This window comes from Filicampus tigris, chromosome 6, assembly GCF_054856515.1.
Source record: "Filicampus tigris isolate MCC_2025a chromosome 6, RoL_Ftig_1.0, whole genome shotgun sequence".
NCBI lineage: Eukaryota > Metazoa > Chordata > Actinopteri > Syngnathiformes > Syngnathidae > Filicampus > Filicampus tigris.
In genome coordinates this window covers 29,169,133-29,195,904 of record NC_141222.1, presented here as the reverse complement: position 1 = coordinate 29,195,904, position 26,772 = coordinate 29,169,133, and the positions used below count along the sequence as shown (strand labels likewise).

General features: G+C 53.4%; 4 protein-coding genes and 1 non-coding gene across 22 annotated transcripts in view; 2 read left to right on the top strand and 3 right to left on the bottom strand.

Annotated features, from left to right (window-relative positions):
• ttbk1a (tau tubulin kinase 1a) overlaps positions 1–3,789 on the top strand; it is a 28,342-nt gene extending 24,553 nt beyond the window's left edge. For all 3 annotated transcript variants that reach the window (XM_086032626.1, XM_086032625.1, XM_086032627.1), the window contains 2 exons: positions 1,721–3,090; positions 3,230–3,789. In XM_086032626.1, coding sequence (XP_085888752.1) covers positions 1,721–3,090; positions 3,230–3,617 — 1,758 coding nt within the window. In that variant the 3' untranslated portion in view covers positions 3,618–3,789. The remainder of the gene's footprint in view (positions 1–1,720; positions 3,091–3,229) is intronic.
• Positions 3,790–4,044: 255 nt separating this feature from the next.
• On the bottom strand, positions 4,045–12,467 carry tpcn3 (two pore segment channel 3). 2 transcript variants are annotated; one of them, XM_086032643.1, is made up of 19 exons: positions 12,164–12,467; positions 11,318–11,400; positions 11,080–11,194; positions 10,877–11,005; positions 9,521–9,637; positions 9,327–9,445; positions 9,106–9,207; positions 8,902–9,028; positions 8,279–8,486; positions 7,458–7,602; positions 7,085–7,270; positions 6,641–6,705; positions 6,050–6,137; positions 5,430–5,499; positions 5,144–5,360; positions 4,731–4,821; positions 4,513–4,626; positions 4,285–4,397; positions 4,045–4,207 (listed from the first exon to the last, which is right to left on the bottom strand). In XM_086032643.1, exons 1-19 carry the CDS (start codon positions 12,224–12,226, stop codon positions 4,077–4,079), a joined length of 2,283 nt encoding a protein of 760 aa, XP_085888769.1. In that variant the 5' UTR covers positions 12,227–12,467; the 3' UTR covers positions 4,045–4,076. The 2 variants fall into 2 exon arrangements, with proteins under 2 accessions (XP_085888769.1, XP_085888770.1); XM_086032644.1 differs by lacking the exon at positions 4,045–4,207 and having other exon boundaries at positions 4,297–4,397; positions 4,483–4,626.
• Positions 12,468–12,639: 172 nt separating this feature from the next.
• Positions 12,640–22,666, top strand: LOC147146676 (GPI-N-acetylgalactosamine transferase PGAP4-like). Of its 14 annotated transcripts, XM_086032665.1 has the most exons (7): positions 13,269–13,437; positions 14,424–14,531; positions 16,873–17,184; positions 17,271–17,358; positions 18,369–18,455; positions 18,540–18,947; positions 21,098–22,110. In XM_086032665.1, exons 6-7 carry the CDS (start codon positions 18,564–18,566, stop codon positions 21,893–21,895), a joined length of 1,182 nt encoding a protein of 393 aa, XP_085888791.1. In that variant the 5' UTR covers positions 13,269–13,437; positions 14,424–14,531; positions 16,873–17,184; positions 17,271–17,358; positions 18,369–18,455; positions 18,540–18,563; the 3' UTR covers positions 21,896–22,110. The 14 variants fall into 14 exon arrangements, 13 of the variants coding, with proteins under 13 accessions (XP_085888783.1, XP_085888795.1, XP_085888782.1 ...); XM_086032662.1 differs by lacking the exon at positions 17,271–17,358; XM_086032661.1 differs by having other exon boundaries at positions 18,374–18,947.
• Positions 14,937–15,007, bottom strand: trnag-gcc (transfer RNA glycine (anticodon GCC)). The gene has a single exon. It is a non-coding gene; the product is annotated as a tRNA-Gly (tRNA).
• rbm34 (RNA binding motif protein 34) overlaps positions 22,506–26,772 on the bottom strand; it is a 5,871-nt gene continuing 1,604 nt past the window's right edge. The window contains exons 3-11 of one of the 2 annotated variants that reach the window (XM_086032677.1): positions 26,456–26,574; positions 25,362–25,566; positions 25,209–25,268; positions 25,019–25,062; positions 24,730–24,813; positions 24,568–24,637; positions 23,231–23,273; positions 23,036–23,154; positions 22,506–22,921 (exon numbers count right to left, since the gene is read on the bottom strand). In XM_086032677.1, coding sequence (XP_085888803.1) covers positions 22,685–22,921; positions 23,036–23,154; positions 23,231–23,273; positions 24,568–24,637; positions 24,730–24,813; positions 25,019–25,062; positions 25,209–25,268; positions 25,362–25,566; positions 26,456–26,574 — 981 coding nt within the window. In that variant the 3' untranslated portion in view covers positions 22,506–22,684. Of the gene's footprint in view, positions 22,922–23,035; positions 23,155–23,230; positions 23,277–24,567; positions 24,638–24,729; positions 24,814–25,018; positions 25,063–25,208; positions 25,269–25,361; positions 25,567–26,455; positions 26,575–26,772 lie in introns of both variants that reach the window. The other variant, XM_086032676.1, reaches the window with a different exon arrangement.

The following is a 26,772-nucleotide window of genomic DNA, read 5'->3' as shown; positions in this document are numbered from 1 at the left end:
CCTCCAGCCCGCCAGCCCGCCACTGGCATCTGGGATTCGCTGAATGTTTTTTACATTTTTCTTATTGGGATTGGCTGAATGTGTGCGGCCGGAAGTTCGCGTTTGTTCTAGCGAACAAAAATGTTTGGAATTCAAGAGACGTTACACTTCTGAACAGAACACACATGATGTAGCCAGTCGTCTTTTTATGTAAATAAAATGTTTTTCGCACTTTTTACCAGTCAGAAAGAAAAAGTAGACGAAGGCTATTACCTTGTGATTGGATGGTCGAGGGCACGGAGGCGGAACTTGCGTCTGCCAGCGCCAGTTTTTTTTTTCCCGCTCACACGCTGGGCGACAAGGCTAAAAATAGAGTTACCGCAACTCCGGACCGAACGAGGTGGTGTTTGCTATGACGTCTTGTTTCGCAGGGCTGATCAATGACGTCATTGATAGATTGCGCAAATTAGGACGTGACAGCCCACCAACGATTTTGCATAAAATTCAAAATATCGAGCGATGATATCGATCCATGCAATCATATCGGTGTAAAGTCTAATTATATATATATAAAACCTAACTTTTTATACAATCTTCACAACAAAATGGTATTTCTCACTTTTCATCAGTCATGCAGGATAAAGCATTGCCTCCTTTTTCAAGCTACGCTAGGCTAAAAGAGTTGAATGTCCTTTTGTTTGCAATGAAATTTATCAACACAACAGAAGAATGTTTTTTTTTCGACCAAAGCGAAGCATGAACTTTTGTACACATACGCGTACGCACGCATTTACGAGCATTGTAGACAGCAGTTAACCTCCTAGCATGCAAGCCGGTGTATCGTGTACATATGTATGGAGATAAAAGCACCTGTGTACAGAAGACGTGCGGAAGGCGAATGACGGAGAAGAAGACTGCGATGCATTTTCGTGCCTTTTTTATTGCTGTGTGAAGTCATCAGACAATCCTGACCAGCTCGTGTACCAACAGAATCACATTAAAAATGTTTTTTTTGGGGGCGGGGGAATGAAATGTCCTGTTGTGTCTTTCTTTGCGGTCACATGTTGAAGTATTTGCTTTGGCGCCACGTAGCGGCAGGCATCTCGGTGGATTTTGCGGAATTTCCACGCCAAGGCAGTCCCTCCCGCTCGACGTTGACTTAGGAGATCCGCGGTCGTCGACGCACTTTCGGCCGTCGGTATGAATGGGGCAAAGACAAAGAGCCGAGTGCACAAATTCCAACCGAGAAGGAGACGTTCGCCGTCGGCCCCGCCCCCTTACAGCCACACAAGTATGCAACAGCGCGCGTGACTTTTGGTCCAACTCGACTTTCGGTCTAACTCGACTTTCAGTCTAACTCGACTTTCGAAACGCGTCGTCTCCGATGGCGCTTCCATATATCGACGCTGTCGCGAGACTTGGATTTGTTGAAGCGGTAACAAAAACATTTGCGGTGGTTTGGGGCTTCGTCCAGGAACACATTTCAAGTCGCGAGCGAAGGCACCGCTGCGTTACAGTAAGTCTATCTACGTTTTTCTAAAGTGCTCGCACTGCTCAGGGTCACGGGGAGCCGCAGCCGATCCCAGCTGACATTGGGACGGAAGGCGGACTAGGCCCCCCCGGACTGGTCACCAGTCAAAGGCTTGGCGCGCGTTCACTCACGTTCTCACCATCAGCAACTGGGATGTCTCCACCCTCGCGCGCGGCGGCGGCGGCTAACGCAGTTGTGTTTGCGTTTCAGGTGCCGTCGCGCCCCTCGCCCGTCGGCCCCTCGCCCGTCGGCCCCTCGGCGGCGGGAGCCCCCTCGCCGCCTTCGCCCGACTACCGCACCAAGGCTGACGGCGACGAGCGGGAACGCTTCCACATCCTGCCCAAGCTGCAGGCCAAGCGCGGCGACTTCCTGACGGTGATGCTGACGGGAACGCTGCCGCAGCGGCGCGCTTTCGCCGCCGCCACCGACCAGGCCCCGCCGGAAGCCGGCGGCCCCAAAGATGACGACGTGACCAAAAGCGAGTCCAACAGCGAAGCCAGTCCCAAGAGCTCCGAGCGCAGCCAGGATGCCGCCCCCTCCACACTCATGGCTGAGGACCAGAGGGGCGCCAGGGAGCACCCCTCCGAGGCTGATCCCGACCTGGAGGACGCCTCCAAGACCTTGGTCCTCTTCTCCCCCGGTGACACTCGCAAGTCCCCCTCTGGAGACCATGCGCTCGAGGGTGAGTTGTCCACACCTTCTGGACCGACCCCCCGCCAAGGACGAGTGCCCGTCGGAGAGGCCATCCACACGGAACCCTCGGAGACGGGTCGCCTGTCCCCCGCCCTCAGACTAGACATGCGGCCGTCCACCCCAGTTGCGCCAGCGTCGCCCCCCTTCACAAAAGTGGAGCGTACATTTGTCCACATAGCAGAGACATCCCACCTGAACGTCATGTCTTCCAACGGTCACTCCGCTAGGGAGACGGACCGGCATGTCCTAGAGGGCCCGGGAACCGAGCCGCTAGTTGAGGATGCTTTGGACAAGAACCGTCCAACTGAGAATAGTCCTTTGGAGCCGGTCCCAGAAGCCGTTTCGCCGGAACCTAAAGACTCAACGGAACACAAAGATCCCCCAGGCCAGAAATCCAACGAGGAAGCCTCTCTGGTCCGCGAGAAGTCGGAAGCTCCAGTGGCAATCAAGTCCAGGATCAGGAGCAGGATTCCTGTTCTGATCTCAGAAGAAGACTCCGAGCCGTCGTCCCCGCTGTCGGCTCGGGCTCGCCTTCGGCGGCACACCGGGCAGCTGGACTTGGACTTGGCCCGGGCGTTGGTGCGGAGGCAACAGGGTCGCTGGATGCGGAGGCGGGTCTGGTCAGGGACCTCGTCCTCCTTGTCCTCAGGGGACGGCGAGTGTCACAGGGCTTCAGAAGCCTTGTCCGCCACCGGATCAGAGGAGGACACACACACCCCAGATGAGTTCAAGAAGAACTCCAGGGTGACGCGGGCAGCAGGCCAGCGGGACCGGGTTGGGTCCCTAAGCCGGATACCCAGGCCTGTCACGCCCGTTAGAAGACCTCCTGGGAAAATGGCCACTGTTCCGTCTCCTCTCGTATCTTCGGCGTCCTCTTCCAAATCCAGGTTGATTGTTGTTCTTTGACCTCCACCCGCGGTTCAAAAACACTTTGCACTAAATACCAACAAGAAGTGCCTCAAAGAAATGCTTGTCAAGTCCCCCGGAAACAACTCGCCTGTCTTCATTGTGCTTTTCTGTCCACAGGAAGGCCAAGAGTCAACGAAGGTCCGCGGACGTCCCGTCCAGATGGTCGTCTTCGCGCCCTCGACCGCCCGCCGCCGCCGCCGCCTCCGTCCAGTCCGGTAGCCCTCACGCACCCCCGCGAGTCCCCTCGGGGACCCGCCGCAGCCTTAGCTCTGCCCGCGGCAGGACCGACAGCCCGTCCCCTCAGAGGGCCGCGCCATCCAGACCGTCGCTGTCCGTCCGAGCCCCGACCGTGCCCGTGCTGCTGCCCAGGAATCCGGCGGCCATGCGGCGCAGCGCCTCGCAAGAGCCCGCCGCCGTGTCACCGCCGGCTCCCGCCAGGTGTTCCCGGTCCAAAGCGGCAGCCGAGGCGAACGCCAGGGAGAAGGCCGCCGTGCCCGCTAGATAATACAAAGAACTCTACTTCCTGCGTTGTTTGCGGACTTCCTCGACCTCCCGCGAGTCCGCGGACCGCGGTTGTTGGTCCGGGCGCTGACCCAGCATGCTTCGATCCTCATGAATGCTGTAAAGAATCACCGTCATAGTCATCTTATCATAAATCAATCCATTTGCCTTCAGCAGCTTTGAGACTCGGGCTCTTTTTGTCACTTGGGATGCGCGCAAAACCAAGCAGTCGCGCACGCAAAAACGAAACGACCAACTGGACCGACGCAAATACGCCACGGGGCATGACAATGACAAGAGTCTGTCTCTTGCCTTGTTTGTGGCCTGCCCATTTCAAATCGGCGGTCGGCGCCCCATCCGTCGGCCGGCGACCGCTCAATCAACGTTATCGATGCCGCTGACGCTTCGAGTGACAGGCGGGAACGAGCACATGGGAACATCAAACTTTATTGCTGGAGATGTTTCAAGCCGAGCCGAAGGACGGGTTGGCGAAGTTTCCGTTGGCGTCGTGAGCGTCGGCGTCGGCGCCGCCGTCCTCCTGCTCCAAGTCGGCCTCGAACAGGCGCTGCAGCAAGGCGTCCACCGTTCGATACCCTGACGCGCGCAACACAGGTCCTCACTTCCCGATCGGATCCGCGCCGACGGCGGCGGCGGCGGCGGCGGCGGCCTACTTTTGGAGGCAATTTTGAACATGAGCTTGGGTTGGCTGCTCTCCGACGGCTCGGCGGGCTGCTCGCGGTCGCTTGTCTCCATGGCGTTCACCAGGTTGTCCTCCGCCTCCTCCCTGGCGCGCAGGAAGTGACAAGGTCAGGAAGTGAACAAGCAGGATGTGTGCGGAAACGGGAAGCGAGGAAGCCGGAGGCGGCGACTTTTGAGTTTGCGCGCGGCCGCGTCCTCACTGCGCCACGCCCAGCCGGAGCTCCTCGATCTTCTTCTCCAGCTCGGTGTGCAGGTCGCTCTTGTCCAGCGAGTACTCGAGGAAGAAGGCCTCCAGCACGAACGCCACAAAGATGCTGATGGCGACGGGAAGCAGAGCGGCGCGCGGTCAATCGGAGAGGGCGGGAGGCCGGCCGGCCGGCCGGGCGGGCGGGCGGGCGCGGGCAAGCGGGCGTCTCACTTGATGATGATGATGACGACGGTGATGTGGAAGAGCACAAAGTAGATCCTGGCCCACTTGTGCGTGACCGCCGCGAAGCCGCTGCTCAGGAGTGACGAGGCGTTAAGGAGGACAACCGCCGGCCGGCTACGGACAAAGACGGCCGATCACGGCGCGCGTCGGTTAGCATCTGAGCTCGCCGCTCCGGGGGCGCGCACTGTGTGTCTGGGTATCGCAAAGAAAGATAGACGCACGCACGCACGCAAACATGAACCGATTCGCGACACGCGCGCGTGTGTGTGTAAACAAGCCCCGATACGCGCGCGCGCGCACAGGCTTGCGCGAACGCAGACGCGCCGAAACGGAACTAATTGACAACACAGACAAACAACACACGCGCGCGCGCGCGCGGAAAGAGCGCGAGGCGAGGATATCGTGCCACTGGTTGACGACGGTGAGCTGGACGAGCAGCACGAAGGCGTTGACCACGTTGTTGAAGTTGTTCTTGCAGTAGCCGAGCCTGGCGAAGACGCTCCCCCGCAGCAGCGGGTTCCCGCAGTCGGCCGCCGCCGGGTCGCCCGCGTCCTCGTAGAACTTCACCTTGCCCTTGAACAGCTCCATGCCCGCCACGGCGAACACGTAGTACACCACCTGGCCGGACGGGGAGAGGGGCCCTCGATGGTCAGCGAGCCGACGGGGCCGGCCACGGCGCCTCCTTACCAGGATGAGTTGTCCGAAGGTGAGGATAGCCGGTCCGATGCGGATCAGGGTGTTCATGATGGTGCGGAACCTGACCGCAAAAGTCACGTTAGCCCGCCCGCGGCGCTTCCCGTTACGTGTTAGCGTCAAGGTAGCGGGGGCGACGCCGCAACTGCCGGCGATGCTAATCGTTAACCCAACTATGGCGTTTCACACAATGTGTCAGCTTTAAGCTAGGACGGACAACATTGCAACTAGCAATGCCAATCGTGAGCCAGAGCGTGGCGCTCCCCCATTATGTGTTAGCGTCAAGCTCGTGAGGACAACACCGCAACTGGCGATGCTAATCGATAGCACAAATATGAGGTTTGTCGCTACATATTAGCATTAAGCTAGCAGGGACAACACCGCTACTAGTGATGCTAATCGATAGCCCAACTATGAGGTTTCCCGCTCCATACCAGCATTAAGCTAGCACGGACAACACCGTTACTAGTGATGCTAATCCTTAGCCGGAGTACGGCGTTTCCCATGACGGGTTGTGGCGTCATGCGCGCGGGGGCAACAGCGAAACTATCGATGTCTGCCAACGTGTCATTCCTCCACTTATCTGTCAGACTTTGATGACACCGCGGTCGCACCTTTTGATGCTGTCCACCACTCGGATAAGTCGCAGCACTCGCAGGATGAAAACGATGTCCAGGATCTGGCGGCTGGTGTACCCGCCCGCTGACGACGACGACGACGACGACGACGACGACAACAACAACAACATGTGTTAGCACTTTGTTCTTCTAAGAACTTCCTTCCACATCCTTCTGCGAACTTTCAGGTCCTTCGAAAATGATCAAAGTACTTTGGTACTCTCACGACCTTCTAAGAAACCTTTTAAAAAGTTTCTGTGAAATTCCAGGAGCTAACTTTCACAAACTTCCTCCCAATACTTGTTCGAACATCCAGCACTGTCTAAAAACTTACACAACCTTTTAGGAACTTTCTGGACCTTTGAAAAACCTCAGGGGCACTTGTAAGAACTTTCAGGACCTTCCAAAAGGTTTGCGGGTACTTCCAGCACTACCGGGAGCAAGGAGCTCCTCAAAACTTGGTAAGAACTCTCAGAACTTTCAAAGACCAGTCACGACCTAGGACCCTTCGACTCTCATGACCTGATCGGAACATTGTAAGAACCTCCGGGACCTTTGTCAGCAGCAGGAAATAGGAAGTGACCTCACATGACTTGAGGGCAGCGTTGATGACGGTGGCGACAAGCGCGCAGACCACGATGATGGTGTCGAACCTGCAAATAGCAAGTGAGGTGTGAACTTCCAGGGCAAACTTTCAGGACCTCAGAAAAACTTTCCATGACGATGAACTCGGGGGGGGGGGGTAGGACCTGCGACAAACTTTCGAGCTCTTTTCAAAACCTGAAAGTTGTTACGATCTTTCAAGAACTCCTCAAAACTTTGGACTAAGGGCCAGAAACTTTGAGGAACATTCAGGTCTTTTAAAAAGGTCACAGGAACCTCCAGGACCTTGCGCAACCTCTTTTCAAAACCGTTCCACCACATTTGAGGAACTCTCGGGACCTTAAAGGAACTTCTGGGAACTTCGGACATCTTGAAAAAGCGTCGCGACCCGCCCCCGAAGTGCGCGCAGGCAGGCGCCAAGTTGCTGACCAGTTCCAGAAGCGGTGCGCGGCGAAGAAGCTCCTGGGCTCCATGACGTAGAGTTTGAGGAGAATCTCCAGCAGGTAGAGCGCCAGGAAGGCCCACTCCGAGTTGCCCACGCTCGGCTTGTCCTCGTCCAGCCCGATGAACACCGCGTTGATCACGATGATCAGGTCGTACGCCACCGCAAAGGCCCTACGCGCGCACACGCAAACATTTCACCCCAGACGCACACTCGTGCGTGCGTCTCACACGCGTCAAAAAGGCGGGCGCGCCGCTCACGAACACAGGCACGTCCGCATCACCAGCGAGCGAGCGCACGGGCAGACCACGCGCAGAAGCGCCAGGCAAGTGGCGGAGCCGGCAAGCCACGCCCCCTCACCTGTGCCGGACCAATCGGCAGAGGAGGCGGCTGGGCGTCGAGCGGTACAGGGCGGGGCAAAGGCGGCCGAGTGGGTGCGGCCTGCACTTGAGCGTCATCACTTGGATGTTGAGCAGGTCGGCCAGCTGGACGAACGCCATCTTGTCTGACACACAACGGACCACGCGCCCGTTACTATGGCCACCGTGTCTGTGCGTTCACGTGCGTGCGTGAGCGCTAAGCTAACGCGTTGGCGCCTGTGAGCCAATGTTTGCGCGTATGAAAGTTGTGTGTCTGCGTGTGCTCAGGAATGTGTTTGACACACACACGCGCATGCAGAAATACGTAAACACTAGGGATGGAACGATTCACTCAAGCGCCGATTCAATTCGATTTTTCATTTCCCCATTTCGATTCAATTCCATTCTTTAGAATCTTTTTGGGGCCAAAATGAATGACTCATTTTATAACCAAAAGGTGTTTGGATTTTAACATCTGAATTCTGTCCTTGTTACAGTCACTTTTTATAACTTTGCCTAAAAGAAAACCCCCGAAAATAAACGAACCACGCGGACTGTTTCCACTCCATTTTTCATGGAAACATGAAAATGAATAAAAGTATCATAGATTTGACTGTTATCATTCCAAATCCTTTTGTTGTCAAAATGTCAATGTCCATTCTTTTATTCTTTTACATGGATGCATATTTTTGCAGTTTAAATCGATTTTAAATCAATTTTCCATGAATCGTTACATTCCTAGTTAACACGCACACACGCGCACACACACGCACACACACACACACAGACTAAGCGGGCGGCGCGCGTCGGGCGCAGACCGACCGACGGCGCCGCGGTTCTGGTCGTCCGAGACGCTCCAGAGCAGTTGGGTGTGGGCGTGGCTGATGTCGGGCTGGACCAATCGGACGAGGCGGCTCCAGCTGGCGCGGCTGACCGACGGCTCGCCGCCGCCCTCGGGACGTTCCTGCAGCACGGCGAAGGCCCGCGCCATCTTGTGCCGCTTGGCTCGCACCAGCTGCCGCACCTCCTCCTGCCGGACATGCGCAGGCACAGGCACAGGCACAGGCACAGGCACAGGCACACGCACACCTTCAGTGGGGTCAACGAGTCATCACTTTTCAACAACTTCCAAAAACGTTCCAACAATGTTGAAGTCCTTCTTCAACTTTCAGGACCTTGTGGGAACTTTCGGGACATTCAAAGACCTTTCGGAATACCGTTTTTGGGGTTTTTTGGTTTCCGCCTTGGGGAAGAACGTTCAGGACATTGTATTTGAAAGGCTTCCCGGCAACTGTCTGGAGCGACTAGGAAATGGAATTCAAGCAAAGTTGTCCGAGCCGCCTATCAATTGGCGCTGCCTTTTTCCGGAAGCTTGGTTCTTGGCATTTTGCCTCCCTTTGCAAGCGGCGGCGGCGGCGGCGGCGGCGGCGGCGGCGGCGGCTCACCTTCAAGTACTTCTTGTAGTTGTTGAAGACGACGGCGAGGAAGACGGACATGAAGATGAAGGTGTTGACCAGGATGTAGACGATGAAGAAGACGGCGAAGGCCGAGCTGGCGTCGTACGCCGGCATCCTGAGCACAAAGGCACAGCGGCGTCAGCGGCGCTCGTCCGGCGCGGCCTTCGCCCGCCCGGCCGGCCGGCCGCTCACATGACGTCGGGGCTGTTGGCCGCGGTGACCAGCACGTAGAGGTCGAACACGGCGTCCGCGTAGTCGGAGAAATAGGCCGACCCGTCCGACGTCTTCAGGCCGCTGCGGCGCACGCGCGCAAGCAAACGAGACACACACACACACACACGCATCGCGTCACGCGGGCTCTCCCGGGCCACACGATTAGGGACGGCAAGAGGTCAAAGGTGACGTCGGCCCACCGCTTGCTGAAGAGTTTGAGCGCCATCAGCGAGAAGATGAGGATGCTGAAGATGAAGAGCAGGAAGACGGACAAGATCTGCGGGAGGGCGTTGCGGATGCTGCGGAAGGCCCTGCGCAGCTTTCGCACACAAAACGCACACGCTCAGCGGGCGCCGACGACGGCGGCGGCGGCGGCGGCGGCGCCGACGCCTACCTGCCGCCCCTCCGTCACGTTGACCAATAGCAGCGGTCGCAGCACGCGCGACCAGCGGAGGGCGTGGCAGCCGGCGGCGTGCAGCGCGCCGAAGACGATCATGTCCACCAGCGTCAGCTGTGACAAACGCACAACATTCAGCGCTTTGGCCCCAAGGTGCACTTGCCGGGATTTCTTTTTGGGCGGGCGGGCGGGCGGCCTTTGTTGTTTGTGCATCGTTTGCCCGCTGGAGCGCTGCGGCTTGTCCAGCAAAAGGACGCAGGGCGACGTCAAATGCACTTTGGAAAGGAAGAAACCATCTCAAGCGACCTGGCCATGTGCGACAAAGAGAAATTGGGGCAAAGGAAAAAGAACAATTGCGAAATTTCAACTCAAAATTCCAAAAGGGGGAAGAAAAAAAAAAAAGGAAGAAAGAAAAATTCACATCAATCACAGCGAGTGAGCGGCCCGGAGGTTTTTCAGCTTCGCACATCGGGGGGTTTTGTCCCACCTGATTTTGTCCGACTTGATTTTGCCCGACGGGTTCCACGGAGGCAAATTGTCGGCCGTCGAGGCTCGGATGCGCTCGGTCCACATCGACTCAGCCGCTGACCACAAGTCCCTTTTTGGGTTGTTTTTCCTTTCCCGGCCCGGGCCCGTTCGCGGATCGGCCCGTCGCCACTCTCTTTGGGCCACTCCCGAAAGCCTCGAGCGGCCGGCGAGGCTGTCGTGACTTTTGGCGCCGATGCCGAGTCGGCGGGAAGTTTCGCAACGCCGCATCGGCACATTTGCGCTCAGGCGGGAAGCGAATGCGCCCGTTCTCCACACGGCGGCAGGAAGCGAGCGTCCCGGACCTTCCGAGAAGTGTCGGGACCTCGTAACAGCTCCCGGAACCTTATCAAAGATTTCAAGGAGTCCTCCGGATCTACTAACGACTTTCAGGACCTTTCTTTCAGAACCTTGTCAGAAGTTCCAAAACAACTTGTAAGAGATCTTCCGGGGCCTGCTGGGAACTTCCCAAATCTTCCAAAAGCTTTGCAACAACTTTTGTGCCCCCCAAACAACTTTCAGTACAGCTTCGAACATTTCAAGAACCTTCTCGGCGCTTTCTCAGAACGTTCAAACAACCTGCAGTAACGTCTTCCAAATTCGACCAAAGAATTTCCAGAACTTTCCGAGAAGTTTCAGGGCCTTCTAAAACTCACGCCGTGTTTCGGGCGCCTTCCGGAACGCTGTCAGAAGTTCCAGGGCGGCCTTAGGAATTTCAAGAACCTTCTCGGACAACTTTCGGGACCCTGGAAAAACTTGCCCGGCCGCGACCGCCCCAACGCACGCCCGCCCGCCCGCCCGCCCGCCACATCCCCAAGCTCCGCCTACCGCCAAGATGGCGATCACGCATATGTTCTTGGGGTCCTTCCAGAACTTGTCTCGCGGGATGACCTTGGCGTAGTGCACCAGTCGCAGGGCGAAGACGTGCAGGCACAGCAGCTCCGCCAGCATGGTGGCCTGCAAACAAACGTTAGCCACGCCGGCGTGGGCGGGCGGGCGGATGGGAAGGGGGCGGAGGGGCGGGAGCTCACCCACGGCGGCAGAGGCACCACGGCGGGATCCTCGCACACGGCCAAGCTCAAGTCCAGCAGGATGAAGAAGTAGAGCAGCACCTGAGCAAGTCGGCGGTTGTAGAGCAGATACAACCTGCGTTTGAGCGCAAAAGCCGCGCGTCACTCGCAGTCCGCCGCAGGGAGGGAAGCAAAAGGAGCGGCGGCAAAAGGAGCGGCTGCGGCGGCTCGGGCGGCTTGGGCGGCTTGGGCGCCTCACCGGACGGCCTGCGGCGACGTGTCGAAGAAGATGTTCCTGTTGTACTGAGCGTCCGAAACGTACGCCGACGCCAGCTCCAAATCCTCCCAAGCACACAAACGGCACACTTTCAAAATGAAGCTCGCATGAGAGGACTCTCAAAATGAAAACTTGCCCTTCCGAGACCTGCCAAACAAAAGTCTGCGCCGCTTCTCGGGAGCACGAGGGAAGCCGCCGGAACGGCGCTCAACTTTCAAGACCTTCCAAGAACCTCCGGAGGCTTTTGGGACCTTGCGGCAACTTCCGGGAAAAGTCTTTGACAAAGCTTTTCAAAGCGTTCACAGACAACTTTTTCAGACATCGCCGCTTGCACATTTTTTCCCCCTATTTTCTTATTTGATTGATGACAATTATGATGAGCGTCACTTACGAGTGGATTTTTGCTTTTGACAGAGTCCCCTTTTGTCTGACATTGTGAGTGAACAAATTCTTTTTTTCCCTCGGCTCTCATTTATTTGCATTTTTCTTGGGGGCGGACTGTTCATGGCACTTGTGCACAGCGATGATTTAGGTATTTCCGCAGTTTGGGGGGGAACCTATCCCTCGTTATTCGCAGCCTTTTTTTGCCCAATTCCCCGCTTCTTCGCGTTTTTCCCCCAGCGAGCAAACATCGGGAATCGCCAGATAATGAACGGATTTCGGGGGTCCCCTGTTCCGCGTGATCGATTCGTGAAGTGCGCGTGCCCTGCGGTCACGTGACGTAGTTTTCTTGCTCTTACTCCAAAGTTTTACGGCCGTCATGTGAATAGGGTCACGCGGGCGGGCGGTCGATTGCGCGCGCGTGCGCGAGCGAGCGAGCGAGCTCACCTCTTTGCTTTTGGCGTCTTGTCCCGCACGCGCACGCGCGTCAGGGCTGCTCGTGCTCGTCATGTCCGTCCTGAGACAACTCTTTTCTTCTACTTCTTCTTCTTCTTGTTCTTCGTGTTCTTCTCGCACCTGCTCTCGAGGAAAAGTCGAGTCGCTCTCGTTTGTCAATCGGCGTGGCGCGTGCACGTGACGCGTGGCGTGCACACGGGCGGCCCGTTGCTCATCTCTTGTCTTGTCTTGGTTTTTTCTCGTGCAGGACGCGTCGCGTTGCGCGGCGTTCGCGTGCCGTGGGAAACGTCAGCATCCGCATCCGTTCACCGTGACGTCATCTGGCCACTCATTCCCGCGCTTCACCTTGATGCTCACTGTTATAAATAATTGCCATTCTTATAACCAATATTCACACAAATGCATCAGAGTAAAGAAGTTGTCATTTTCGTTAAAGATTATTCTTCTTAGAACCGGGACTATTCTTTTTTTTGTTTGTTTGTTTGACCGTGTCCACCGAGACTGGTTTTCATTTGAGAGTTTGTGTTTTCGGCTTTTCTGCAGAGTGCTTGAATGCGGCAGTTGGTGTCACGTGGCCCGTGAGCACACCGGAAGTTGCCACGTCCCACCAAACTAAAAGCTCATCGTTTCCTCGGGGCGCGGGGTGTCCGCTTCAATTTTTTTGGACCGTGATGTTTTTTTAGATAGTAATTATAACGGGTGTCAATTGTGGGTTTTGGGGGAAACTATATTTTGCTTATTTGTGTTTAGTTGTTTCGTGTGTGTGTGGGGTGTGCGGCGCCGGGTGAAAAACCCGCTTTTCATGGCAGTTCTGTAATGGGAATGACTTTTTCATGATCGGCGTTCGGTCTAATCGCTTTACGGTTTTAGAGTCTTTCAAATGAAAGGCCAACAAAAAGGGCAGCCCAAGCTTGATTTTCGGTGTGAATACTTTCAATATGGTCCAGCTGCAGCCACAAATGGGCGTTCCCGATTTTGCCGGAAACGCCCCGTTCTGAGAACGAGAACGCCCCCTCAACTCAAGGCCGCCGTCGCTGTGGCAGGAAGACGCCTGTTCTCCAGTAGTATTAAGTTTCCAAAACGCCGACGTTTTTTAGATACCGTTCACGTGTTGAGAGTTAGTAATAGAGTGAACTTGTATAGCGTTTTAGCGTCACCATATGATGCCCAAAGCGTTTCAGAAAAGCAACTTTTTTTTTTTTAATAGAACTATTTTGAAATACAACTTATACAAGAAAAACAACAGCCAGGGGGAGACAAACAAGGTAACCAAGATAACTACACTGTGTAATCATTATAAAGTGCAGATATGTACAGTCTTCTGTCCTTTTATATTTGTGGATTGTTCAATAGATTTAATCTATTGTTTGACTTCATTTCCAAACATATGATAATTCGGTTTCTGATGATTATATTTACATTCATGCCGCGTTATTAATAGGAGGTGATTTTAATGTTATATTAGATAATAACATGGACCAATGGCCTCCTGGCTCATCAAATAGGACAAATACTGACTTGATTTCATTTATGGATAAGTTTGACCTTGAAGATATATGGAGAGTAAAATATCCCAAGAAGAAAACTTTCACTTGGAGTAATAAAACAGGATCGAGCCAATCAAGAATTGACTTTTGGCTGATTTCAAAGAGTGTTAACAAAAGCAATATTGAGGTGGATATACACCCTACCCCTCTCACGGATCATAAGGCATACATTTGTCTACCTCTCAGCTTGGTACTGGTTGTTCAACGTATTGGAAACGTAATACACCGTTACTATCAGATGAGATTGTAAAAAAAAAATAATGCGAATAATTCTCACTTCATGTCTAAAGCGGCAAAAGAAAAAATATTCTGTCCTTACCGGGAACTTTTGAAATTTGAACGTGGTCAATTTTTTAGGAAATTTAGTCGTGATTTAGCTACTAAATTCAAAAGAGATGCAGAATTAAATATAATTTCAAGAATCACCTGCTTGTCTTCAAAGCCCATCGATACTCCAACAGAGGGGGACAAAGTGGAGCTTTCTTCTCTGCAAACTAAATTAGATGAACTATACTCATCGAAAAGCCAAAGGAGCATTTAATAGGTCCAGAACAAAATGGCTAGAAGAAGGGGAACAAAACTCACACTACTTTTTCAATTTAGAAAAACACCATGCCAACATTAACAAAATAAGTAAATGAAATGTTGATGGGACACTTACAGAGGACCACAATCTTATAGCAAAATATTGTTGTCAATTTTAGTCTAGATTCTGTCAGACATCAACGGAGGCCCTTTTGGATCCCTTCATCGTTCAAACTATTAGTGTCGATGAAATGGAGCTATGTGAGAAACCTATTACACCTGAGGAGGTAAGAGAAGCTATCACTCGCCTAAAAATAACAAATCTCCAGGAAATGATGGATTGAGCTCAGAACTGTACAAATCCTTTGAAACTGAACTGACTCCATTCCTTTTTGAAGTCTACTTAGAAAGTATAAACAAAGGTACACGCCCTATAACAATGACTCAAAGTTGAACAACTTTGATACCCAAAGCAAACAAAGATACTTCTCTGATTGATAACTGGCGTCCGATATCTTCACTCAATAATGACTACAAAATATTTGCCGGGAGACTGAAAATGGTATGGAACTCTATTATTGATGAAACTCAATCGGGATTTATGTCCAAAAGACACATTACAAACAACATTAAGAATAAGAATAAGAATGCCTTTATTGATCCCACAGTGGGGAAATTTTCAAAAAGGACGTTGCATTGGCCGGGAATCGAACCCGGGCCTCCCGCGTGGCAGGCGAGAATTCTACCACTGAACCACTAATGCATTAGGCTAGTCATGGATATTCTGGATTACTCCGAAATTTTAGAGGATAATGGCTGTTTTTGGACTTTTATAAAGGGGTTGATACAGTGGAGCATCAGTTTATAATCAATTCTTGAAATAAATTCGGCTTTGGTAATTATTTTTGCTCAGCCATGAAAAGGCTTTATGAGAACAGTAATAGCTCCATTAAACTATCAGGTGGGACACATCCCCCCCCCATTAAAGATTTTTTTTTTTTTTAATAGTGGCACAAAGGATGGCATATCATATTAAAGCTAGCACTGTTGAAGGCATCTTTCTCCTTGGTAAAGAATTCATATTGACATAATTAGCAGATGACTCAACACTTTTTTTTGAAAAATGAAAGCCAGATCCCTGTAGCCATCAAAGTAATTCAGGAGTTCTCAAGGGCTTCTACAAATGTGAAATCAGCGCTATTAAGGATTGTGATCAATTGGAACCGTAGAGCATGCCCATAAAAAATGAAGTGAAATATTTAGGTATCGTGATAACGAAAGATCAAAAAGTGAGATGCTCGGCAAATTTTACCCCAATTATAAAAAAAAAAACTCCGAATAAATTAAACCAATGACTCCTAAGAGATCTGTCGTTGAGAGGTAGGATATTACCCACCAAATCAGAAGGACTTTCGCGTCTTACATATGCGGCCATGGCGTTACATGTTGATAAGGGGGTCCTTCAAATGATTGACAAAATACTCTTTAAGTATATCTGGAAAAATAGACCTCATTATTTAAAACAGACCGTTGTTATGAACTCCTGTAAAAATGGTGGACTTAACTTCTTGGATTTTATGACTTTGAACAACACTTTCAAGATCAATTGGATAAAACAAATTGATCAAAATCCCACTTCAATCTGGGATGTTATTCCTCTCCATATATTGTCAAAGCTAGGTGGTATTGACCTTTTTTTAGTCTGCAACTATGACGTTGATAAAATCTCCGCTAAGATGTCAGCCTTTCACCGCCAGGCATTTCTTTCCTGGTCACTTATCTACAAACATAATTTTTGCCCTCATAGTTATTTCATTTGGAATAACAAAGACATTCTTTACTAGCACAAGCCTTTTTTATGGCATATTGATTTCAAAACAAAATTATCTGGGTCGATCAGTTGTTTAATAATGACGGGCTTTTATTCACAAATGATGAGTTTCTTCGGAAATGTGGCATCCCCGTGACTCCCGGTGATTACGCTAAAGTATTTGGTGCCATCCCCTCCGGTGTGTGTGTATGCGTTTCAAAAACCAAAAACGGTTGGATACTTACAAACCTAATTGTCTAATTCCAACAAGCGCAACTGCGGGGAAAATGTGTTTATTTAACCGTACTATAAACAACAATAGACACATAAGAACCATGTGCCAGAAAGATATCACTACATTACCTTATGTTATTCCATAGTGGAATATGTTTGTAGATGGAAAAAAGTCTGGCTTCTATCAAATAAATATCTTATCACAAACAAAGTTAGAGACATATCTTTTACACGGATCCATGCATTCTATCCAACTAAAACCTGAACAATCTGTTTTGAACAGTTGTTATTTTTCATAAATTTGACACCATTTTAGCCCTTTTTTCTCCAAATAAATATCGGCTTCAAATATCGGTTATCGGCCGCCTCGACTACTAAAAATCGGTATCGGCCCTGATAAAAGCACATCGGTCTATCCCTAGAGGTTAGGCTGAAATTTCGTCCGTGATACGCTTGGCTTTCATTCATTGTTGATGCTTCTGACAAGATGCAAACAAATCCTGGGTCGCACTCACAGATCCACGTTATAGGAGAAAATGTCTACTTGCATTCGCAATGAAATGTACATGTCTTGCCTCTCCTAGACTTGACGGTTCAATCTTCGCCACAGAGACAGAAACGAACGTGAAAAGGCCGCAGAGAAACCCAAAAATTCGCGTTGGCGGGCTTAGCGAGCGGCATCGTAAGATGGCCGCCGGCGGCTTCACTTGTCGCTACGGTGAGTGGGCGCCATTGGCGCTCCGGTCATGTGGAAGCGGGCGATGACGTCACGATGGCGGAAGGGAGTGGAGGTGAGGTGACGATGAGGAGCAAAAGGCAGCGAGCAAAAGCTCACGAGGTCGCGTCGCGACGAAGGGGCGACCAAGTGCAGTGACGTCGGCAAGACGCACGCTCGGGTGAGTGCGAGCCAGCAAAGCGTTCCAAATGTCGCCTCGCCACTTCCTCCTTTTGCTCTCTTCACGTCGCTTCAATTCTTTTGCAGCCGCGAACCAGAGGGGGGGAAGAAGAAAAAAAAAATGCACGCTTCGCATTTCCACCGGATCAACTTAGAACGCGGAAAAAAAATAAAAGTAAGACACGATTAAGTGTGTCACGTTTTAACGCAACAAATTTCACCTTCTGACACAATCGTTTCACATTTCAATGTGAAAACTTAGTTATAATGTAGGACTATTTAGACATGAAACGCGATTCTCAACTTACTCAACTAGAAATATGCAATGGGCTAATGCTTGCAAAAACAAAACAAAAAAACATTTTTCTGGCAAAACTCAGCCCCACTACATGGACTATACCCCCCCCCCCCCAAAAAAAACCCCCCAAGTTATTTAAAAATACGATGGCACCCCAGAGCATCCCTAAAGTCAATGAGCTTGTTCCGCTGCAACGTCTTCTTTTGCAATCCGATCTATGACGAGCCACGCCGTTGGAAACGGTGACATTTTGTGCATCAAATGAAAAAAAAAAAAAGAACCCCGCCGATCCGATCCGGCCCATCGGATCGGCGCCGAGGCCAAAAATGAAATAAAACGGCATGAACGGGCTTCTGCCAAGAGCTCAATCCGCGCAAATGTGTCCCGCCCTCAAGAGGCGTGCCTTCGGCCGGACCAGACGAGTTTTTCCTGATCGTCAACAAGCGGCAGTTTGTGCGAGAGTCAACGAATGCTTCTTGAAAAGAGGCTCGCCTCTCCCGGCTGCAGTTTACAGTCAAAGCCAACAGAAAAAGGACCAACAAATGCTAACGCAGAAGGAAGGGAAAAGAGCATTTACTTGCTAGCAATTAGCATGGACAGCCATGCTGTTTCAACCCACTTGAACGCAAACGCTGGAGCGACACGCGTAGACAGACAATATGCCAACACTCAGTGTCTAGCCCACACTGGGGCAAAACCTTTCAAGATTTTTTTCCTTTTCAAACCACACCAAGCTACATTGCAAAAGCAGTGAAACGGTAGCGTTGGCTACTTGGTAGCTTCTCGTACCACTTGTTAGCAGCTCGCACATGACAGGATTGTCTTGGCGGTTTTGTTTCCGCTGCTTGCACGGTTGATGTCGCTAGCGGACCTTTTTTTCTCGCTAGGAAAGGTGAGCAGAGGCAGAGGCAGAGGCAGAGGCAGAGGAAGAGGCAGAGGCAGAGGAAGAGGCAGAGGAAGAGGCAGAGGAAGAGGCAGAGGCTCCAGCACATGCGCGCGTCAGGAGAAAGTGGATCATGCAGTGAGTGTGAAACGGTTGTTTTTGGACGTTTTCCCAGCCAGCCAGCCAGCCAGCCAAAGCGATGCTGCTGCTGAGTCGCCGCGCGCGCTGGTCCAGCGGCGCCACGCAGGCGCTGGTGGTGTTTGCGCTGACCTTCTGCGTGGCGCTTCCGGCCGTCTGCCACCGCCTGCTGCACTCCTACTACTTCATGCGCTCGGCCTACTTGGACACCATGAGCCAGGACGCCCTGCGCCAGAGTCTGCGGCGCGGTCAGGACGCGCTGCTCTTCTGGCAGGGCGCCACACCCCGGCCCGCCGGCCCCGCCCCCCCGCCGCCGCATCCCGAGCTGCTGGTGACGGTGGTGACCACGCGGCGGCGCGAGGCTCTGCCTTACCACTACCTTCTGCAGGTGATGCGCGAGCTGAGCGCTCTCCTGGGCGGCTGCGGGGAGCGGCCCTGCGCCCAGGTCTGTTGCCCGTCATCCTTTCCAGTCCGACTAGTCGCTACTTTCTTTTTTTCGGGGGAGTGGGGGGGGGGGCTGAAAAGCATTCAAGAATTCAAGAGCAATTCCAAGAAGGTCCCTTTTGTCAGGGGTGGCAAATCCCGGTCCGGAAAGTCCAAAACCCTGCCGCAACTTTGGCTTTAGCCACAGGCGCTCCTCCTCAGGCGGCAGCTGAAGCAGATTGATCTGGACCTGGATTTGCCACCGCTGGTCAGGGTTCAAACGAAGACAAGTTGGAGTCATCCAATTCTTTGGTAGCGGCCAGACCAACGACGGGGTGCCCCCGAGGGCCACGCCGGTAGCGCGCGGGACTGCTCCCAAAAGAACTCACTGGTGAAGTGATCATTGCTAATCCAGTATTTGCAAAGATAGACAAAAGTCGTATTTAACTGCGACCGCCATGTCAAGTCGTTGCTAATTCTTGTCGGCAACTGACCGACGCGTCGAAAAACAGCGTTGGCCCGAGGACAGAGCCCTGAGAGGGGAGCTCCGTATCGGTCTGTCGTGGGGAAGAAGCGCCGGGGTGAAAGGCAAAGCTCTCGGTTGAGCGGTCCGTCTGCGTTAGAGGTAAGATCTTAAGCCCCAGCCAGAACCCGGCCCCAAATGTCAATCATTACGTTCGGGCCGGGCCGGGCCGGGCCGGGCCGGGCTTCTCTCTCGCTGACTTTTTTTTTTTTTAACAAATAAATGCTTATCACCATTTGTCATCATAAATCACCCCTCCTCCTCCTCCTCCCGAGTCCTCACTAATAAACACAACTGGGCAGCGAGCCTCCGTCCCGCGAAATCTACGGACCCACGCGGTCCCGGCCCGATCGAGGTCGTCATCTTTACGTCACACGCAGGCGCCGCGCGAGCAGGTGCGCCGGCAAACAAAGAAAAAAGATCAAAGAAAAACAAGTGACACCCACACGCGCAGCGTGGTGACGGGTGAAATAAAATGTCAAAATGGGGCACACGTCATCGTGTCTGTGGGACCGCAAGGTACACGGCGCGAGCCTTTTATGTTTCATTGTTTCCTTACTCGACCGCGTGTCGGGAGCGCGGCGCCTGCATGCGACGCGGTATCGGTTAAGTCCGTTCTGGACGCCGGTTGGCAGACTCCGACCGACCGGGACCGCCCGGCTCCATTGAATACGCGGGACGAGGACGGAAACCGGGGACGGAGGCTCGCCGCCCGGCTCTGCGAATAAAATATATGACATTTCGGGTTTGCTTGGGGCTCGGGCCTGCAAATCGAGTTAATTGGTCGGGCTCGGGCTGGGTGGGGCTTTAATACCCGCGGGCCTGGGTCGGGTCGAGCTGGATTTTTTCGGCCCGATCTTACCTCTAATCTGCGTTCCTTCCCACACCTTTGGTCACCGGCTACGGGGTCGTGACCGCAAGAACAAGATGGCGGATACAAGTGGGCGAATTGACTTTCCTCCGCACGTCCCACCGGGGAAGACCCGGGACACGCCGGCGAGACGTCGTCTCCCGGCCGGCCCGGGAATTCCTCGGGATCGGAAGCGAGGACAAAGTCTGGCTTTCCGAGGCTACCGTAAACGCCAACCCCATAAGGGGAAAAAAAACAACAACAAAAAGCACAAAACAAAATTGCTTCAAATCCAAATGGCGCAAAGACAAATTGAAGTCCACTTTTTGGAGGCGTCGCGAACGCTTCCCAAAAGGCTGTCAGCAACAAGGGACGGATTGGTTTGACAAGACTCGGTCGAGAGAGAGAGAGAGAGAGAGAGAGGCCAATGTCCTGCAGCGTTTGCGCATCATCCTTTTGTGTAGTTGACTCGTCCATGAGGATCAAAGTGACACAAACCCTAAAAAGACGAGACAAGTTAGGAGCCGTGGACGGACAGGGCCATGCGGACTTTCCCCGACAATCTCGAGTCATTTTGAGCTAACGCTTTCCCGGTGTCAAGCCGTGGTCGCGGAGGGTCGCTCGTTTGAGACGTTTTCCCTCCCTCCTTCGACACGCGCCTGATCCAAATGATCAGCTCACGGACGAGCTCCGCAAGGAGCCCGATCACGATCCGGATGATTGGATTCAGGTGTGCCGGGCGGCGGAGGGAGGGAAAGAAACATCCATGGAAAGCGACCCAATCAACGTCCCTCCACAGGTGGTGCTGTGCGACGCCGAGAGCGGGCCGGACGTCAACGAGGACGCCAAACTGCTGGAGCGGCACTTCCGCGTGCTCCGCCGGCCGGCCGGCCGGCGCCAGCGCCGGCGCCGGCCCCGGCCCGCCAATACGTTTGAGCGCGAGAAGCAGGACTACGCGTTCTGCCTGCGCCGCGCCTTCCAGCTGGCGGAGCCGCGGAACATGGTGGTCCTGGAGGACGACGCCTTGCCCCACCCGGACTTCTTCCCGGTCCTGAAGGAGCTCCTGAGGCGGCGCTTTGCCTCGCGCTCGCTCTACGTCAAGCTCTACCACCCCGAGCGGCTGCAGCGCTACTGGAACCCGGAACCCTACCGCATCCTGGAGTGGCTGGGCCTGGGCCTGCTGGGCGCCACCCTGCTGCTGCAGCTCCTGGCCGTCTGGAACCCGTGCCGCTTGTCCTTGCGCATGTCCGCCGCCCACCTGGCGCTGCTGGCCGTGTACGTGATGGCGGGCGCCGAGCTGCTGGGCCGCCACTACCTCCTGGAGCTGCGCCGCCTGTCGCCGCAGCTCTACGCCGTGTCGCCCGCCACCGAGTGCTGCACGCCCGCCGTGTTGTACCCGGGCGACGCCGCCCTCAGGGCGGCCGCCTACCTGGACCGAGCCTTCTGCTTCAAGGGCAACGCCAAGGACACCGTCCTCTACCGGGCCGCCCGCGACGCGCCCGCGGAACGCTCGCACAGCGTGGAACCCAACCTGGTCACGCACATCGGAGCCTTCTCCTCCGTCAGGCCCAACCCGGCCCGGCCCAAACTGCTGTGAGCCCCGCGGGCTCCGACTGCCGCAGTGCCTTGACTTTCCACTCCAGGGGCGCCGCAAACGCAGCGCGCTGGCGATTCTCTGAAGGGACGGGGGAAAAAAAAACAAGCCGAGCCGAGGCCACTTTCCCCAAGATTGTTCTCGGTGCGGTCAACCTTCTTCCAAATCATTTTCAAATATGTACCGTGGCCCAATAAACTTGGGTCAGCTTTGCTCTACTCCTTTGTTTTTTGTTTTTTTTTGTGTGTCTTTGTCCTTCAAGACCAGACTGCAGTTTGCCGCGCGTTCCGGTCTCGGCCGCTCGCCTGGACTCCGCCCCTCCGCTGTCACTCAAGCGTCCAGTTTGCGCGCATGCCGGAGGCTTTTGCAGCTCATCCTTTCAAAAGGGAAAAGGCAAATGCGGCGCGGCCATCCCTTTTCAACAACGTCGTGCTCGGAAACTCACAACGTTATTATTTGGATGAAACGCATTCTAGTTAAGGCGTAACCCCGCCCCCAAAATAAAAAGAAGTCAACCTCCAGTTTGCGCGATCAACGAGGGATCGCCGTCTTGCTGCGTCCTCGGACCCGTGGTGCCGCCGCAAGGGACGCGCTGGCAATGAAACACGCGTACTCAAAGCACACAGTTTGTATTGCACCTCAAAATGGAACACTTACAAACTTGTTTTGAAATAACAGCCAAGAGGAATTGGCGTCGACACATGGCAGTTCCTCGCCGACCAAGGTGACGGCGAAAGACAAAACAAATCAAATAAATCAAAGCTACTCAAGTCACTCCTACACAGTTGCTTGTCACATGTGGACTCTTTTCTTGGCCGCCTTCTTGCTTGCTTTCTTTTTGCCTTTTGGGCCGGGCCGGGCCATCTCACCTTTGAAGTTTTTCAGGTGGCGCTGACCTTTGCCCTTGTCGCTGGCCGTCCTCTCGGGGGCGCTCCTCTCCCGCTTCTTGGTGGACCTTTTCACCCGGACGGCCCGGCCCTCCAGCTCGCTGCCTTCCAGCTTCAGCGCCAGTTGCACCGAGTCGCGACTCTGGCGGAGGAGGACGCGGCGGGGCTTAAAGCTCGCGGGGCGGGGCGCAGAGCTCGCGGGGCGGGGCGCAGCGCTCACGGGGCGGGGCGCAAAGCTCACGGGGCGCGCAAATACCTCAAAGAGGACGTAACCGAATCCCTTGCCCAGTCCCGTGTTGTGGTCGCGCACCAGCCGGACGGCCTCCACGGCGCCGCATTCCTCAAAGTGGCGTCGCAGCGTCGTCTCTTTCAGCTCTGACGGAACGGCGGCCACGTTACCGCGGCAACAGCGCAGCGCAGCGCAACGCGGGCCGACCGGGCCGACACTCACCGAAGTTGAGGTTCCCCACGAACACCGAACGCTTGTGGTCGTGCTGCTGCGGACGCAAACGCTAGCCGTCACATCGGGCGTCTTGCGCGAAGGCCCGCGCCCTTGCCCTTGCACTCGCACAAACGCGCGCGCGCACGCTCCGTTAGCACCAGAGGTAGACCGACCCATGTGTCTTTTTCCGGACCGATACAGATCATTGGTGGGAATGGGAAAAAGTGCGCTTTGTTGAAATGACGTTCAACATGTTTGTTCAAACAGATTTTCTAATCTTCAACGTCTTTCTTTTCATTTGGAACACATACGACTTTGGTTTCAAATTCTTCAGCCGGCTTTCGCGAGCACGTCTTAAGCTCGGTGAAAAACGACCAAAAAGTCGAGAGCTCCACAACGTTTTCCAATTGGTCAATTGTTTTCCAAAATAACTGAAATATGACACTCTCGCTGATTTCATTTCAAACAACAATAAGTTGTTGTCAAAGTGCCTTGCGGTTGCCATGTCCGATTCAAGCGGGCAGAAGTCAAGCCAAAAAAACCTTCTCAGCAGGCCCACGAGTTGAAACGCGGCATTCGGATCAATATTGCGTTTGCGGAATAAGGAGTTAATCCACCCGTTTTTAGCCATCTGTGGGGGCGGCCATTTTGTCTTCTGCCGACCGAAAATGACAACCGCCGATCACGGCCGGCCTGTTTTCTGAATCCGAGCCGTGATCGGTCGTTACCTGAGCACTTGCCATCTCGTTTTCAGTGGACAGACGTGACAAAATGGCCGCCCCCGCGGATGGCTAAAAACCAGCGGAGTGGATGAACACTTATTCCACAAACTCAACATTTATCCAAATAGCGGGCTTGCATAGAACATTTTGTTGAAAAAAAATGTTTGCGTGACTTCCTCTTTAAGTGAAGGTGAACATTTCACGAAGGACGAGAAGAAAAAGTAGCTTGAAGTTCCCCCCGTTTGAAATGAATCTCTTATCTCACCGAGCGCCGAAGGCTTGCCAACGGAGCAAATTGGGGTCAGGGTTCATAAAATGTGGCAAACATGTTCACGGCGGAAAAACTGTCTCGACGTGCAAAATTCCTTTGCGAAAAAACAACAACTACCTTGCGGCAAGTAAAAAACTGAAACGAAACCCCCAAATTGGCTCCGTTAGCAAGCGCTCGCCGCGCCGCTCACTCGGATAACAGCTTGATCGGCCTCGGCGTTTGTCCAAAAGACAGATGCCGATGTTTGGACGAATATCGGCATCTGGGCATCAGGGCCCATTATCGGTCTAGCCCTGGTACATACGCGGAGGTACACACAAGTACACAAAGTACACACACACACTCACACTCACACTTTGGGCCGCCTTGGAGCTGACGCGGTCCACGCGGATGATGAAATCTTTCTGGATCTCCACGCCGTTCCTGCGGGGGACAAAATGGGCGAGAGGGGAGGAGTCAGGACGGGCCGGCCTGCCCGGAGGCGGGGCGGGGCGGCGGGCGACGGGCGACACAACCTCTGCAGCGCTTTGGTGACCCCTTGTGGCTCCTTGAAGACCACGTAGGCGTTGATGCTCTGCGTGGACGGGTGAGCTTGGCGCCTGCCGCACACAACACGCGCGCTTACGCTTATTTGTTGAGCGGACATGTTTGTCCCCCCCCCCCACCACTTTTTCCTATTTTTACGCGAACGGCTTTTCCGCGTTACAGACATCGCATTAAGGTGAACATTTTTCAAATTTCCAAAATTGGACATGCGTGGTTTTCACACGACAGCGATGATATGGTCGTGCGTGCGTGACTCACTTGATGGCGGCGACTCTGCGCGACATGGCCGGATCCTCTCGCACCTGCGGCGAGCCCAAACAGACGCGGTCATGTGACTTCAGATCAGCTCCTCCCACTTTTGTGCGGTTGTCAATTTTGGGTCATCCAGCAAAGTTGATTTCAAGACTAAGCGTCCCCCCTCCCTAGGCCAAACGTGCGTTTCTGTTACCATGGAGCGGAAGCGGATCGACTCGATGGCGCCGTCGGCCTTGAACATGCCAAGCAGCGTCTGCGGAGCGACAAGGCAGCGGCAAACACACAGGAGGACATTGGGGGCGGGTTGTGAAGCGGCGGAGGTCGAAGGTCACGTTGCGGCGCCGACCTTCTTGGTGCATCCGACGGGCAGATTCCCCACGAAGGCCGTCCTCTGGTTTTTGCTTTGCTCGTCCTGCTTTTCCTGCCGCCGCCGCTGGCGCTTGAGCACCCAGTGCTCCGCCCCCTTCTCCAGGCCCGCCTCCCCAGCGCCGCGCTTCCTCCGCTTGGCCGGCGTCCGCTCGGCCTCGTCGGCGTTCTGCAGGCTGAGCTCCCTGCGCACCGCCGTGTCCGAATTGCACACGCGTTTGAAACTTGCCGTTTTCTGCCACATTTTGTTTTAATAAGACAAAAATGGACACATTCGCACAACGGCAGAAAGAAATTTGCAAAACAACTAACTGGTTGATTCTTGCTCATTGAGAAGTTCAATACTCAAGGACAAAGTATTGGAAAAGAGTCAATTGTCGCGTCTGTCATTCAAATCATTGTTGTGGCCATTAAAGCGGAAGTCACCCTACGTAAACATCTTTGTTTCAAAAATACTTTCCCAGCAGGCCCGCGAGTCGAAGCGCGGCATTCGGATTCATTTTGCCTTTGCGGAATAGATGTTGAGCGGCAAAATGCGCTGCTTTTTAGCCATCTCTGGGGGCGGCCATTTTGTCACTTCTGTCCACAGAAAAGCGCTCACAACCACCAATCACGGCTGACCTGTTCTCTGAACCTGAGACGCGATCGGTCGTCGTGAGCGGTCGTGAAGTCATTTTCAGTCGACGCGAGACAAGATGGCCGCCCCCACAGATGGCTAAAATCGAGTGGATGAACACTTATTCCACAAACGCAATATTGATCGGAATGCCCTGTTTCGACTCGTGGGTTTGCCTAGAACATATTCTTGAAAAATATACGTTTGCGTTTACTTCCCCTTTAACTGAGTTCTTTTTCCCCTCATATTATTCATGGGGTTCTTGTATCGGTTATCGGAATTCAAATGATTTATTCATTTACCTCATTGATGAATTAATCCTGAATGATATTTTCACCGCATGTCATCAAATTCACCCTTGTGCTAAGCTATGCTAGCACTTAGCTCAGCGTCATCGCAAACGAAGCTCGTTTCGACACGAAAAGCAGAAATGCAGATGAAGGGCACTTCAACCCGACCTGTTCTCCAGCTTCCGCTCGGCTTCGCTTTTCATTTTGGCGACTTTCCTCCGTTTGGGCTTCTGGCCAGCTTGACCTTCGGCCTCGGGAGCTTCCGACTGCTCGCCGAGCCGCGGAAGCTGGTGGGGCAAGCGCATCAAATTGACGGTGACACATTTAGTTGTACATGGTCAACAGAAAATATCAAACAAAATATCTCCGCATAATTAAAAGGTGAGGCCGATTTTCATTCGCGCCGATGACAACAAGAGTGAGATAACTCCACTTTGGTCGTATTGATGTTAAGGGCAGAAATGCATCAAGGAGAAGAAAAAAAA